Consider the following 15,103-nt stretch of genomic DNA (forward strand, 5'->3'; position numbering starts at 1 on the left):
CGTCACGGCAGAGCGCCAGAGACGGGGGACGCGGCGTCACGGCAGAGCGCCAGAGACGGGGGACGCGGCGTCACGGCAGAGCGCCAGAGACGGGGGACGAGGCGTCACGGCAGAGCGCCAGAGACGGGGGACGCGGCGTCACGGCAGAGCGCCAGAGACGGCGGACGCGGCGTCACGGCAGAGCGCCAGAGACGGGGGACGCGGCGTCACGGCAGAGCGCCAGAGACGGGGGACGCGGCGTCACGGCAGAGCGCCAGAGACGGCGGACGCGGCGTCACGGCAGAGCGCCAGAGACGGCGGACGAGGGGTCACGGCAGAGCGCCAGAGACGGGGGACGAGGCGTCACAGCAGAGCGCCAGAGACGGGGGACGAGGCGTCACAGCAGAGCACTCGTAGATCATTAGAGCTGGGGATACCGGAGCGCTGTGTTTGGCAATTTCAGATGCCCCCATGGTATTAGATAGAGGTTTTACATGTGGTATATATGACTAGATACACCCAGTATTTGTAAATTGTTACAAGACTACAACTCCCAGCAAACCCTGACAGCCACAGGCTAAAAGACCATGCTGGGGCTTGTAGTTTTGTAACAATTCACATTAGATTCAGATGTCCCAGAGTAAGAATAGCAGCTCCACCACCTCAGGTATAACAAAAACATCTGCTGCAAACTACACAATGATGTAATAACACTAGCATGACGTCATGTGGAGCTTTCAAATAGACGTATATAGCATTGAGGTGCTATAAATCGCACAGCATGTGAATTACACCCTATATTAACATCCAACGGCACTGTACATGTGTAGGTAACGCCTCAGGCCGGTAATGGCGGCCACAGAACCGTCAGTGACGCAATAATCCGAACACAACGGAAACTTCTACCTCGGCGGCCTCCTCTCCCGTGCACGCAGCGTCACACCCAGGCAAGCGCGAGGCGGCTCCGGCCACGTGATGCGGCCAACTCCCCCGACCATTGGGCGGCGAGGCCGTCACTCAGCAAGGCCGGCCGCCTCATTGGTCCGCGGGGGCGGTGATAGGTTATAAAAGGGAAGATGAGGGCGACATTATTGAACTGGTGGCTGCTTGTAGGCGGGACGAGACGAGAGGGGAGAGGGATGGAGAGGATTATGTGGAAGTATTAGGACAGTGGTGTGGTGGCTGAGCCCTTAGGACAGAGCATGATGGGAGTTGTAGTTTTGCCTCTGCAATAGGTCTAACATATTGTAGACAAACTTTTGAGGGGTGAAATAGCAAACAATAAGAGACCAAACCCATGACCCTGAAGTGACAGAAAATTTTTCAGTTTTTGTTTCCGTCGCACAATGATCTTGTAATAAAAATGTGAAATTCCTGTCATTTCTGTGCGTTTATATCGGTGGTAGTGATGTTATTATAGGGTTAAATCTGTATCCTATTTACATTAATTGTGTTTCCTCAAATTCGGACATTTTCAGTGGCAAATTGTGTATTTTGTTGCCACCCAAAATACGTAAGTCTGCTGTCATTTCATAAGGTGCCACATACAGGATAGATTCTGTAGGTTTGTTCTTAAGTTGAATTTGTATGTAAGTCAGAACTTTATACTTTATCATTGTAACCCCAGCCAGAATTATTTAGGTTTTTGTGACAATTGGATTTTAAAAGTGTTGAGAACCAGGATTAACAATAAAGCTTCATTACAGACACTTCTGATAACTGTTACAGCCGATTATTGTGGCCTAGAGCTAAAGTACAGTAAATTACCAACTTCCAGAGGTCCGTTTGTAACTAGGGGTCAGGTGTTCTTAAGTAGGGGACCGCCTTTATGTTCCTTGTAAATAAATGGCCTCTTGTGCCTTGACAAAAGCCGTACGATCTGCAAATCCAAGGTTTATCCTGCAGAGAACAGATTTTTATGCATCACGTGGTCGTGGCCTAGGAGCGAATTCAGACTGCTCTTTTTGGTAGGAACCAAACCTGGGTAAGGGGACAACAGTACCGCAGTCAGTCCTAAAATTTACATGGGTGGCACGGTGGCTTAGTGGTTAGCACTTCTCCCTTGCAGCGCTGGGGACCTGAATTCTTGTCCAAGGTCAACATCTGCAAAGATTTTGTATGTTCTCTCCATGTTTGTGTGGGTTTCCACCGGGTCCTCCGGTTTCCTCCCACACTCCAAAACGTACTGGTAGGATGATTAGATTGTGAGCCCCATGGGGACAGGGACTGATGTGACAAGCTTTGTGCAGCGCTGCGTAATCTGTAGGCGCTATGTAAAGAATTATTATAATTTACAGCATTGTACGTTACTCATGTTGTCAGTTTGTCTCATGCAGCGAGTGGCCGAAGATATGTGGACCAAAAACAGCAACAAATATGGACCTGCACAAATGCATCATCAAATCGTTCACAGCAGCACATTGCCTCCTAAGTGATGCCTGAGATATCATATTGAAGGACATCTACCAACATTAGAAGCTCCACCGGAAACGCGTTGGCTAGACGCTAATGATGCCTTGTATATACTAATTATTGAAGAAATAAAGGATCCTACTGCTCTTATGAGCTGCATCGTTTGTTAATGTAATACTAGTGTATTGAAGTACAGGCAGTCCCCGGGTTACGTACAAGATAGGTTCTGTAGGTTTGTTCTTAAGTTGAATTTGTATGCAAGTCGGAACTGTATATTTTATCATTTTTTTTTTGGTCTCTGTTTCAATTGGATTTTAAAAATGTTGGATTGTCATAAGAACCAAGATAAATATTAAAGCTTCATTGCAGACATCTTTAATAACTATTATAGCTGATTATTGAAGCCTAAAGATAAAGTACAGTAATTTAACAGCATCCAGAGGTCCATTTATAACTAGGGGTCGTCTGTAAGTCTGGTGTTCTTAAGTAGGGGACCGCCTATATATAGGGATTGGTCTATATATCTGTAACAGTGTGTCACCAGCACATTGTTACGGATCTAAAGAAATAATAGGATTTAGAGTCTCATATGGACTTCAGGCTGTCATGGCTGCCCATGAGCCACATGGATTTAAAGGGAACCTGTCATCAGAAACTGGCATAATAAACTACTAGCAGTATGTTGTCTAGCAGCTTTACATCTTACAGATCATGTTTCTTTCCTAGCCCAGCATGGTTCCATCACCCAGAAAATCATCTTTGAAGTGTGGTGTAAATTGGTTGTATAAAGTCACGGAGGAGGAGAGTTTAACAGTGAAGTCAAGCTCTCTGGACACCTCCTCCTGTGACTTACATCATGCACCAGACTTCAGAGGATGTTGTTAGTGATGTCTATGGGTGCAGGACCATCAGTTACAGTGAAGGGGGATTTCTGAGACAGGGAGAGCTTGACTTCAGTGTTAAGCTCACCGCCTCCTTGACTTTATACAACAAATTTACAACTCGCTTCAAAGTTCATTTTTTGGATGATGCTACCACACTGGACCATGAAAGAAACATGCTTTAGAACATACTGGTAGTGGTTTATTATGTATATTTCTGCTGACAGGTTCCCTTTAAATACCTCCTTTATGCTGATATATAGGGATATTGTGAAGAACACAGCCCCTCCCTCATACACGCTGCGCCCTCCAGTCTCTGCAACATAGAAAACTTTCTTCAGGCCAGAAATAGATGCTGCAAATATAGATATTAGAATTTTCGAAACTTGTACAAAAATATGGTAAAGAGCGATGCAATTAACCTTTTAAGAAATTCTAAAATAATGTCTGGAAATGTCACAGAAGCAAAGCCAAGTTCTGGTAGGCGGCTTTTGGAAGCGGCCTCTATGGAAAGTGCTGGGAATACTGAGCAAGTACCGGATCTAAGGCTGCAGAACTGATGCAAGATTTTTGTACTTTCCGTGTTGCTTAATCTTCATGTATACAATGGCCTGGGGCCTGCAACCTGCAACTCTCTGCACTGACCTTAGGCTGTCAGGGCATGCTGGGAGTAGTAGTTAGGAGAGAGAGAGAGAGCTCCAGGTCATAGGCTATTGCTATATACTATTCCACAGTTGTATTATACATACAAGGGTTTGATCAGGTAATGGAGTTCTACAACCTCAGCTGTTTTGGATGCCAGAAATTATACAGGAAGTACCCGGGTTACGTATAAGATAAGAACAAACCTAAGTTGAATTTGTATGGAAGGCGAAACTGTATATTTCACTATTGTAGTTCCAGACCATTTTTTTTTTTTTGCCCCAGTGACAATTGGGGTTGCAAAATTTTTATCCGTAATGGAAACAAGGATTATCAATAAAGCTTCATTACAGACTAATCATTGCAGCCTGGGAGTAAAAGCATCCAGAGAGCTTCACCAGAAGTCACAATGGGCAGAGAGATCTGTCTTTAACAAGTCGAGTGTCCTTAAGTAGGGGACCGCCTGTAAACGAAATAAAGCCAGAACCAAATGTTGTCATCCACTGCAAAATGGCCGTGCCAGGGGATCCGACAGCAAAAAGATTCTCTTGATCAACGCAAGATAATAGAAAACCCACCTGAGGACTGGTGGACACACATGCTCACTCCCTTCCCCTATGGCCCGGTCTCTGCATTAATAGCGATCCTCAGGGCAAGCAATAGGAATAGCTTCCTGACCTGCTTGTCAGTGTAGGAGCAGAGCCTCTGCAGAACATGGTGGTATAGAAGAGAAGACTCCTTCTACAGGGGAAGCTAAATTATTAGCTTGCGGAGGGTGAGGAGGCCGATAATGTAAATTAATGAAGTTTAGGGACTTATTCCAAAAAGTAGTGAGGTTTGTCCGTTACAACCGTCTAAGAAAAATACAGTCGGAAAATACAAAGGTTCTTATAAATGTCCAGTTTAATAAATTATATTTTGCAGTCATTCAGCAAATTCTCCCACTGCATCGTGGAAGGAAAGCTCTGAACTCTTTATAATGATATTTACAGTGATCACATCACACATACGGGCGTTGTGCATTACCCCTTCACCTCTCACAGTGCTCAGGGTTAAAGGCGTTGTATGGGGACATACTTTCCCATCTGACACGGATAGTGGGGTTACGATGCAAGGTGAGATAACAGCCTATTAAACCCCTTTAACTATGCAACATGGAAAAAACAAAAGATCCAGCTGAAAAGAAAGTTGTGACACCAGCTCCTTTATCCATGTCCTGTCATTGCACATTCTCCTCTTCATGGAAATGGCAGGAGTATCAGCGGTGACGTCCTTCCAGAAGAGACTCAAAGTCCGGGGAGCAGACAAGTTTATGCTGCACGTGTCCCAGCACCATCATCTCTCCTCTGCGCGCCTCCCCGACACTGACCGCTACCAGCTCCTGCAAGACAATCACATAGAAGAGAGAGTATCCACACCTACAGCAAGAAAAATACTTCCATCTTACTGCAAATCTGATAAACCTAAGGGGATCCCACTGACTTTCCATGACACATCCACATTAATGTGTACAATGCCGCTCTAATAACATGGTAACGGGCTTACCCTCGCTACCGGGACCTACCACCGCTACATGACTCATCCCGCCCACAGCGCTGACTACTGATGGTATTTCCAAAGCTTAAAGGGGTTTGAAAAAATAGCTGCTTTCTTCTAAAAACAGCGCCTCACTTGACAATGGTTTGTGCAGGTATTGCAACTCTGTATAGAGATTAATGGAGCCGAGATGCAATACCGGCACAAGCCACAGTCACGTGTGGCGCTGCTTTTGGAAGAAAACAACTCCTTTAAGTCCAAAGGAACCCCCTTAGATATTTCCATAACCTTCCTCATCCCCAGTAAGGCCACTTTCACATCTGCACCAGGAACCTTATAAACGCTGTTACCTGTAAGAAGGAGCAAGATGTTCCTATGTTGACATCAAGAGTGACCTTGCCCAGGACTAGCTGCACCTTGCCGGATTTTCGTATGACTAGTTTTCCTATCTGACCCTCAGACAGATCCTTCAGGGAGCAGTTCTCTTCTGCCGCATTGGCTTCCTATTAAACAAGAAGACAACAGTCATCCAATACTGATCAGTGGGTGACTACTTTTATTGTACTGAATAAGCCCCTTATGGAAATATTCATCATAGTGAGGCCAATAACTTAAAGGGGCTGTAGTGGGATAAGAAAAACATGACTGCTCTCTGCCGCACTTGGTTTTGCAGCCAGGGTCAATTAAAGTGACAAAAGCGAAGGTGTTGTGTTGTGCTACATCTGATATATATAGGGGTTGTGAGTCTATGGACAAGCTGTATAAGGGAAAGTATCTACGCACTTAGGAAGTGATGTCATGTCACTAGAACGTGCTTTATGATTGTGACCAAAAAGTTTATAAAGATTCAAACTTTTAGCCTGATCAACCCGTGTCTTCCCTGCTCCTCCTACTACTGAAGCAACATCCGTGATGATCATATATGTAAGAGCACTGAGAGTCGCACACACCTGGCCTTTGTCCTTTACTAGCAGCATGTGGCCGTCCTCACTCTGTACTTCGGTCCGGACAGGTCGGGAGTCCTGGGTAGGGGGCTGCCCTGGAAGAGTGTCCGGGAGTTGCATGAAGAACAGAGTGTCTTCTCCGGAGACCTGCAGAGATTCCAGTAACTCAGGAAGAGACAGGTCCTTCTTCTCTGGAGGCTTCTTCACTGCAGGCGCTTTGGTGGGTGGAAGACCAGTTTTCAGCGATCCTTCATCCTCTTCCATAGGTTCTTCTTTCACTGTGAACAGAGAATTATGTACAAGATACATCCAAATTTTAGACCCCTAAGCGGTGAAGCAATGCAAGAACAATGGTGAGTTCTAGATCTAATTATACAGGTGGTTCATGGCATAACAACACCCAACTTACAGACGACCCCTAGTTACAAAGGACCTCTTGATGTTGGTAATTTACTGTAGTTTAGCCTTAGGCTACAATGATCAGCTTTAACAGTTATCAAAGACGTCTGTAATGAAGCTTTATTGTTAATCCTGGTTCTCATGAGAACCCAACATTATTAAAATCCAAAGTTATGCAGATTCGACCTCCGAAAAACGAGGATAGAGGAGCTACTGACCCGGCGCTCTGCCACAATAGCCACCAATTCACACAGTCCACAAAAGCTCCTCTATCCTCGTTTTTCAGAGGTCAAATCTACATTATTAAAATCCAATTGTCACAGAGACCAAGAAAATTTTGGTTGGGACTACAACAATAAAATATACAGTTCATCCTTACTTACAAATTCAGCTTAAGAACAAACCTTGCATATAACCCACGGACTGTCTGTACCTACCCTTGACAGATGAAGGATCCACCTCCATACTTTCTTCTTTGGGTAAAGCCTTCATAGGCTTTATGTCTTCTTCCTCTTCTTCATCTCGGAAGAGCCAACCTGAATGTGCAAGTGGGAGCTGTACGGGCCGATTCTGGGCGTCATTCCTCAATCCGGGGTCATCTAGAAACTACAGAGGGTGGAAGATGAAGATGCATCAGGAGACACAGAGACCAGAAAAATTTCTAGATGAATAGAAGGAGCCTCCTGATACCTTGTCATTTTCTAACATTCGAAGGATCTGTTTGGTTTCTTCTTCAGTTTCCCTTTTCTCCCGTTTGATATTAATGATGTGGGAGGGTCCAAGATCGCCCGAATCTGAAGGTCCATCCCATGCACCTATGGGCAGAGAAAGGTAAGGTTAGATAATTATCAGAAACCACCCATCTCATCATCACAGAAGCCAGTGCAATGTATTACTTTTCTTCTTGAGCTGCTCTGCAGGTCCCTGCTCAAAGATGGAGTGACTCTGGATGACTTGTGGCCTCCCGCGCCCCCTGCCTGGTCCATCACGTCGATCTCTGTTGCGTTCTGACCTCTCGACTTTCACAGATACCTCCTCTTTTGGTCTTTAATATAAAGAAATGTTTACATTGCTATATATGTTTTGGAGTCGCGCTGGGGGGCAGGATGATTCATACTGCCCAGAATGTTGAAGTGTGAATGAATTCAAGAATTTTCCAGTCAATCACAAGTTATAGAAATGTTACCTTTAGCATTTTCGTTCATACACTCCCCAAAAAAGCAATCAAAAAGCCAAAAAATAAATTGAACCAGTGAAAACAACAATACTTTCCTAACCCCTGCAAGGCCCCACTGCAAAATAAAAAAATTAAGTTGTGTGTCTTAAAAAGGGACAACAAAGAAAGTAATTTTACTTTTTTATAAAAAGCGATTTTATTACGCAAAACCGAAATTAAAAAAAAGCCATTTTGGCTGTGATCATCGTACAATCAGAACATAGTACAGTCCCCCAAATGGTATCAAGGTAAAAATCATTACACCCTGCAAAACATGACACCTTACACAGCGCCATACGCCAAAGCATGAAAATGTTATTAGTATCAGAAAATGCCAAAATAAAAATTTTTAAATTTTCACACAACAGGTTTTAAATGGTTAAAATCTATTAAAACTTATACAAATTTGGTATCCCCTAAAATGGTACCGACAAAAATAAATAAAGGGGCGGTGTAATTTTGAGCGCACAGTGAAAGCCGTAAAAACAAGACAACAAGAAAGGGTTACAAAAGCGTTTTCTCATCAAGTTCACAGCATTCTGAATTTTTTACCCGCTTCCCAATACATGTCATGTTATATTACATACCACCAATAGGAAGTACAATTTGTTACACAGAAAACAAGCCCTTATAAAGTTCTGTACACAGAAAAACTAAAAAGTTATGGATTTAAAATATGCATACACCTAAAACTATCACGTATTGCGCCCGGCTACACTGGGGTGGATAGGGTTACATGCAGATACTTACTCTTCTTTTATCTTTCTCCCAATTATATTTGGAGCAAATGTTTTCTGTAAAACAAAAAAAATTAAAGATACATAACTATTATTACATATCCACTCTCCTCTTACGGATATACATCATAAGAGCCGAGCATGGTGTAGAATTGCGCTGGGTGCACACTAATGGCTGTTACAATGTAGCAGTCTGTGAAGCAGAGAGGTTCGGCTAGCCCCTCAGGCTCACTATCATAATCATTAAAAAAATCAAACCCCGAAACTGAGTATATACAGTAAGTCTTTTTTTTTTTCGTGATTTCAGATCAAATATTTTTAGGGGGTCGGATTAAAAATTTTTGTCAATTTTAGAGAGTGGTCAAATTTGGGGTCTTAAAGGAAACCTACCACTGCTGATGGTAGGTATTAGCTGTAAACACCGGGTGCGCTCAGGGTGAGCTGGTGCTGGAGCTTACCTTTGCTAGTGTTTTAAACCGATATATCGCGGTTTAAACACATTTTGATGAACAGACCCGAGGTAGCTTCGGCACTGCGCGCAGCCGCATCAAGCGTCAAAGCTACCTCGGATCTGTTCATCAAAATGTGTTTAAACCGCGATATATCGGTTTAAAACACTAGCAAAGGTAAGCTCCGGCACCAGCTCACCCTGAGCGCACCCGGTGTTTACAGCTAATACCTACCATTAGCAGTGGTAGGTTTCCTTTAAGACTAGAGATGAGCAGACCCGACAGTCCGGTTTGGGTATGACATTTTTTCAGCTGCCTGACCCAGACATATTGAAAGATTGGAGTCCTAACAGCCAATCCTGCAAATTGACACCCCTAGCAACTAGCCACGGCTATGATTGGTTGGGGCGCCATTTTGCCGGCAGGCCGAACCTGAACACCAGATCTAACTATCCGGTCCATTCTTCTCTACTTAAGTTCTCCAGTGACATACAAGCAAGTTCCTATTCACAAAATCACTCAGTGATTGGACTCTCACGGATCTCCAAAACGGGAGTCAGTTGTACCCCCGAAATGGTGCTGACAGATATTGCTGAGTATGTCACTCGGCTATCTCCATTAGCGCCATAGAGATGAGTGGAGCAGCCACCACATATGCGACAAGCTGCTTGCTTCATCTCAGGTTACAACGGGAGTACAACCAACCTCTGATCTCGTGATCCGTGGGGGTCCCAGCACTGGGGCCCTCACTCGATTGCAAGTGCCGACGAGGAATAGGAGAACGGAGAGGTAAACGCTGACGGCTACACGTTGAGATCCAAAAGCGGCTTTAAAGGATCTACATATAACTACAGAGAGTGGTATCGTATGATCATAATTTTCTTTGGGATCTATTATGTGCACTTTTACCAGCTTATTAGAATCGACTCTTACTGAAAAAACACATTGGGGGTCATTTACTAAGGGTTCGATACGAGCATTTTCGTCAGGTTTCCTGTAGTTTTCCGATTTGCGCCGAGTTGCCCCGGGATTTTGGCGCGCGTGATCGAATTGTGGCGCATCAGCGCCGGCTTTCACGCGACAGAAATCGGGATGGTTATGTGGTCGTCGGAAAACCCGACGGATTCAGAAAAACCGTGGAGTTTAAAAAAAATTTTAAAAATTGTGTCGCAAAAATAGCACTCACAGACGGAGGAGGTGAATTCCAGCGGACTCCAGCGCAGCAGCAACACCTAGTGGACATCGGGCGCACGACCTTAGTGAATCGCCAGAAGACCCGAATCCCCGTCGGAGAATGCGCCGCTGGATCATGATAGGACCGGGTAAGTAAATGACCCCCATTGCTGCTAATACTTTTATGCATATGCAGGTGACTTATGCATACATTAATCATTGTAAAATCACATATTTTTATCATGTAAATGAGGCTGGTCACATGGTCAGAGGCAGTGATGTCACCCCTGTTACCCCTCCCCTCTCCTCCCCCTGCTCATGTCTGAGTGTAATGTATAGTAAAGCATGGCTAGTGTCTGTGCTGCATCTGCTGACATGCTGCATCCTCCTAATACACAGATAGACACAGACATCAGCTACACATGAATCTGACATGTTCTGCTATAACATGGCTGCCTGGAGCTGCTGTATCTCTCCTATACACACACAGGCTGCAGGGGGCGTGGCCACCAGCACCAGGAAGCACATCATTATACAGCCTCACATCATTATACAGGCTGTCAGTCATGCACTGGGGGTGTGGCTGTACCTCCCACTCATGAATAGAGTGGACAGCTTGAATATGCTAATGCTTCATTGGACATTTCATGGGTCATTTGCATACAGCTTTAGGACCTCATTGCTTAGGTTTACAGGCATGTAGAGGGACAATGAAGGGATAGAGGTAATGCTCTCTAATGGCAGTTTATGAAAATATATTTAGTTTAGGGGGGTTATTTTGCATGACGGGTTCTCTTTAAGACCCGGAGCCCAGAAAGTGGACTCTTACTAAAAGATCACAGACTGAACTCACTTTTCTTACTCCACCAAGGGTAAGGTCCCGGGAACGGATGGAAGGAAGGCGGCCGGGGGTGACCGGTGTTGAAGGTCTCCGTCCCACCAGACCCCTGGCTCCTGCGATCGGGGTCCTGGGAGCACCAGGGGTGGGATCATTCTTCCCATCAGACATCCTGTAACACGGAGAAAGAAATTAAACTGTCCACAAACAACTAGAAGTAAAATAATTCTCTGATAAAATTACATATATTTCACTGCAGGAAGAAATGCAACAATGATGTAGCCCTAACATAACTATACGGGGCACTACTACTACCAGCATGGTACAGCTACTCAGAGCACAGCACTACTACACTCATCAGGAAATACTACTGCCACCAGCACACTACAACTCCCAGAACAGCACTATTGTTCCTAGCACTGCACTACTACTCCCATCAGGCATTACTACCACCACCACCACCACCACACTACAACTCCCAGAACAGCACTATTGTTCCTAGCACAGCACTACTACTCCCATCAGGCATTACTACTCCCACCACCACACTACAACTCCCAGAACAGCACTATTGTTCCTAGCACAGAACTACTACTCCCATCAGGCATTACTACTCCCACCACCACACTACAACTCCCAGAACAGCACTATTGTTCCTAGCACAGAACTACTACTCCCATCAGGCATTACTACTCCCACCACACTACAACTCCCAGAACAGCACTATTGTTCCTAGCACAGAACTACTACTCCCATCAGGCATTACTACCACCACCACCACACTACAACTCCCAGAACAGCACTATTGTTCCTAGCACAGAACTACTACTCCCATCAGGCATTTCTACTCCCACCACCACACCACAACTCGCAGAATAGCACTACTGCTCCTAGCACGGTACTACTACTCCCATCAGGCATTACTACTCCCACCACCACACCACAACTCGCAGAACAGCGCTACTGCTCCTAGCACGGTACTACTACTCCCAGCATGGCATGGAGAAACTATTGAACATAATGAAGTAACATAATGAACACGTCACATAGTTCAGCGCTCCCTGAAAACACATGCATAGAGATATCGCAGTGACACCGCTCACCTGCCTGTTCACCGCATGCTTCCGTCACATTCGCAGCCGAGCGGTGACGTCACCGCCACATCATGCCACTTCCGGTCGGCGCCAGGCGTGCTGGGAAGTGTAGTCCTGAGCGAGGGAGAGCTCGTGCGGGCGATGCTGGAGCCTGAGTTATAAGCATATGAGAGATTTTACCTTCTGCATTCACTTTCTTGTAACATAAGGAAGCGGCGGCGGCTCAGTATTTACTGAGAAGTCATTTATGTGTGGGATACAGGGAGATGTGATGTCATAAGAAATCCAGAAGCTGAGCTGTGATGTCATGTATTCCAAACCAAGGAAACATGTGTCCCTAGGGCCATAACGGGGCATCTGCATGTGCCCACATAGGAGTCATGGGCACAGACGTCACCTAAAGATGCCCCTACAAGTGCCAGACCCAAATGACACAAGCCTGTCATCCATACATGTCACACAGCTGCCATCTTCAGGTGCCTACATAAGTGCCAGTCTCAGATACCCCATAAACATCACCTAAAGATGCCCTTACAAGTGCCAGACCCAAATGACACAAGGCTATCATCCATACATGTCATACATCTGCCATCATTAGGTGCCCACATAAGTGCCAGTCTCAGATACCCCATAGCAGTCATCTACCGATGTCCTACTCTTATCTCCTACAGGTGCCTCCACATCCACTAACTAAAAGCTACAGTGCCACCAAAAATGTCTTATGATGGCCACCTACAGATGCCCCCATGAATGCCAGTCATATACGTCTAACTAGCTTATGGTACAGATTCCCGCATAAGTGCCAGACTTAAATAAAATTTTCGGCTACAGATGCTCCTCTGCCAGTCACAAATGTCCTATAATTGCCTCTCCATAAGCCTCCAAGACTTCCAGTCACAAATGTCCCCACAATTCAGTTTATTGATGCCCAAATAAGTTCCAGTTATATAAGGCTATTACATCCCTCCTTATAATTTCCAACCAATGGTGCCACTAATTCCCTGGGCTAGCAGAGCTAGAAATCCTGGGCATTAACATCTCAATATAGCGCCACACGTGCCATTAGGTTGTACGTGGTATTGCACTTTGGCTCTCTATTCTCTCCAGGTACTGGATGGGAGTTTGGGGACTCCTGTTCTTAGCATAGATCCATCCATCTGCGACTCCATCCATATATATATATAGATATAGCATATAGATCCATCCATCTCCGGATATGTCATAAATAACTGGTATGGGAATGTACCTTTAAAGGGGAACAATTTATGAAGACAGCTCCACAGACTCTGCAGTGGCCTTTCTGTGCTATTGCAGCTCAGACCCCAATAGTCTCAATGGGTTGTAATCAGCTGAGGGTGTCGGACCCCAACAAATCACCATCTAAGGGGCTATCCTAAGGACAATTGTCAATCTCGGACAATTCCTTTAATAATAGTATTATAAATTATTATCTGCTTGTATACCCCTGCGAGTGTCTCTTGTGATGGGCAGGAGCGGATCTTGTAGAGAAGGGAAGGATACATGAGAGAATACGCTACTTCCATGCCGCCATCTGCTCCTCGTACTTCCCGCTGTCCTCCATCTGCCTTACTCTTACTGTTTGGATGGTAACACAGATTCCTTGGCCTTGGATGATACAAAGACAATTCACACATTTGTTACAGGAATCTATTCCCAATGTTTTATCGTGTAATAGACACCTGTGCCCACGAGGAAGAAAATATTCATCCCTGAGGTCCTGTAAGGAGAGTCTTTCAGCTGATCATCATTGCTTCCAATCTACCAAGTGGCATTGTTAAATTTCGGAAATGTGGAGGGCACCGTTTTTGCTGTTTGTTAGGACTGTCTCCACCCAAAATAACTTGTCTGTTAAACACACATCTGGCATATTCAAAAGACATCTACCACCAGGATGAAGGAATGTAAACCAAGCACACTTACATTCAGGATCCGCTCTTCTTTTAGCTTCTTAGGACCTTGTTTTTACAAAATAAAGTTTACAAATCATGCAAATGAGTCTGAGGGGCTCTGGGCACCATAGATGTCAATAGAACCTAGAGCCCCTCTTAAGAACAAAGGCATAAGAAGCTACAAGAAGACCAGATTCTGCCAGAAGGGACATATACCAGTATGTCAGTGTGCTTGGTTTACAATCCTTCATCCTGGTGGTAATGTACAGTATCCACATTAGATATTCCCAGATATAAGAGTTACCAAGTACATAATGATGTACTTTTTAGCCATTTTCCAATCTCAGGTGGCCGACTCTGACACTGAGCCCTTTCCTTAGGATTGGAGCAGGTTCCATCACTGCATACACGGCTCCAATTGAAAGTGAATGGAGCACAGTTTTCAGCCACCCCACGGAACATGGAGCCAACTTTTTCTGTTTACACAGCGCCAAACATCTGATGGGTGCAGGAGCTGGGTGTTGCCCCCCACCAATCAACTATTGGTGGTCTGTCCTCAGTAATTCCTAGCCAATGCCCTTCTTTTGAGCCGTTTGATCACATTGACATCACGGACCCAATTGCAGGAGCATGTTGTCAACAAATATATCTTATAAAAGTACCTGTCCTCTTACTTTGACACTTATCATCATCCTACTTATTTCCTGTTAATCTGTCTTTTCTCTGTTGTATTCACTCTTGCTAGCAATGAGACAGACAGAAGCTCCCTGAGGTGTCAGTTACGTGGGAGTCTATGGAGAGGGGAGGGGGAGAAGTGATTCACAGCAGCTAGGTCAATATATAAGAGCACTGAGAGGATTGAAAATTAACAGACTGCAGAGATGAAAGCTGCA

The 15,103-nt window shown here is 44.9% G+C and overlaps 2 protein-coding genes across 4 annotated transcripts in view; both read right to left on the reverse strand.

The window, feature by feature from the left end:
* The window catches only part of PIWIL2 (piwi like RNA-mediated gene silencing 2), a 36,696-nt gene extending 35,676 nt beyond the window's left edge, over window positions 1–1,020 (reverse strand). The window contains exon 1 of one of the 2 annotated variants that reach the window (XM_072149347.1): window positions 886–1,020. The gene's annotated coding sequence lies outside the window, so the exon portion shown is untranslated. Of the gene's footprint in view, window positions 1–801 lie in introns of both variants that reach the window. The other variant, XM_072149348.1, reaches the window with a different exon arrangement.
* Window positions 1,021–4,799: 3,779 nt separating this feature from the next.
* POLR3D (RNA polymerase III subunit D) lies at window positions 4,800–12,451 on the reverse strand. 2 transcript variants are annotated; one of them, XM_072149350.1, is made up of 9 exons: window positions 12,310–12,451; window positions 11,222–11,378; window positions 8,760–8,803; window positions 7,690–7,838; window positions 7,484–7,608; window positions 7,231–7,399; window positions 6,401–6,672; window positions 5,801–5,953; window positions 4,800–5,295 (listed from the first exon to the last, which is right to left on the reverse strand). In XM_072149350.1, the coding sequence occupies exons 2-9, from the start codon at window positions 11,375–11,377 to the stop codon at window positions 5,173–5,175; spliced, it is 1,191 nt and encodes a 396-aa protein (XP_072005451.1). In that variant the 5' UTR covers window position 11,378; window positions 12,310–12,451; the 3' UTR covers window positions 4,800–5,172. The 2 variants fall into 2 exon arrangements, with proteins under 2 accessions (XP_072005451.1, XP_072005450.1); XM_072149349.1 differs by lacking the exon at window positions 12,310–12,451 and adding an exon at window positions 12,253–12,276.
* Between the last annotated feature and the right edge of the window lie 2,652 nt (window positions 12,452–15,103).

This window comes from Engystomops pustulosus, chromosome 4 (genome assembly GCF_040894005.1).
Source record: "Engystomops pustulosus chromosome 4, aEngPut4.maternal, whole genome shotgun sequence".
NCBI lineage: Eukaryota > Metazoa > Chordata > Amphibia > Anura > Leptodactylidae > Engystomops > Engystomops pustulosus.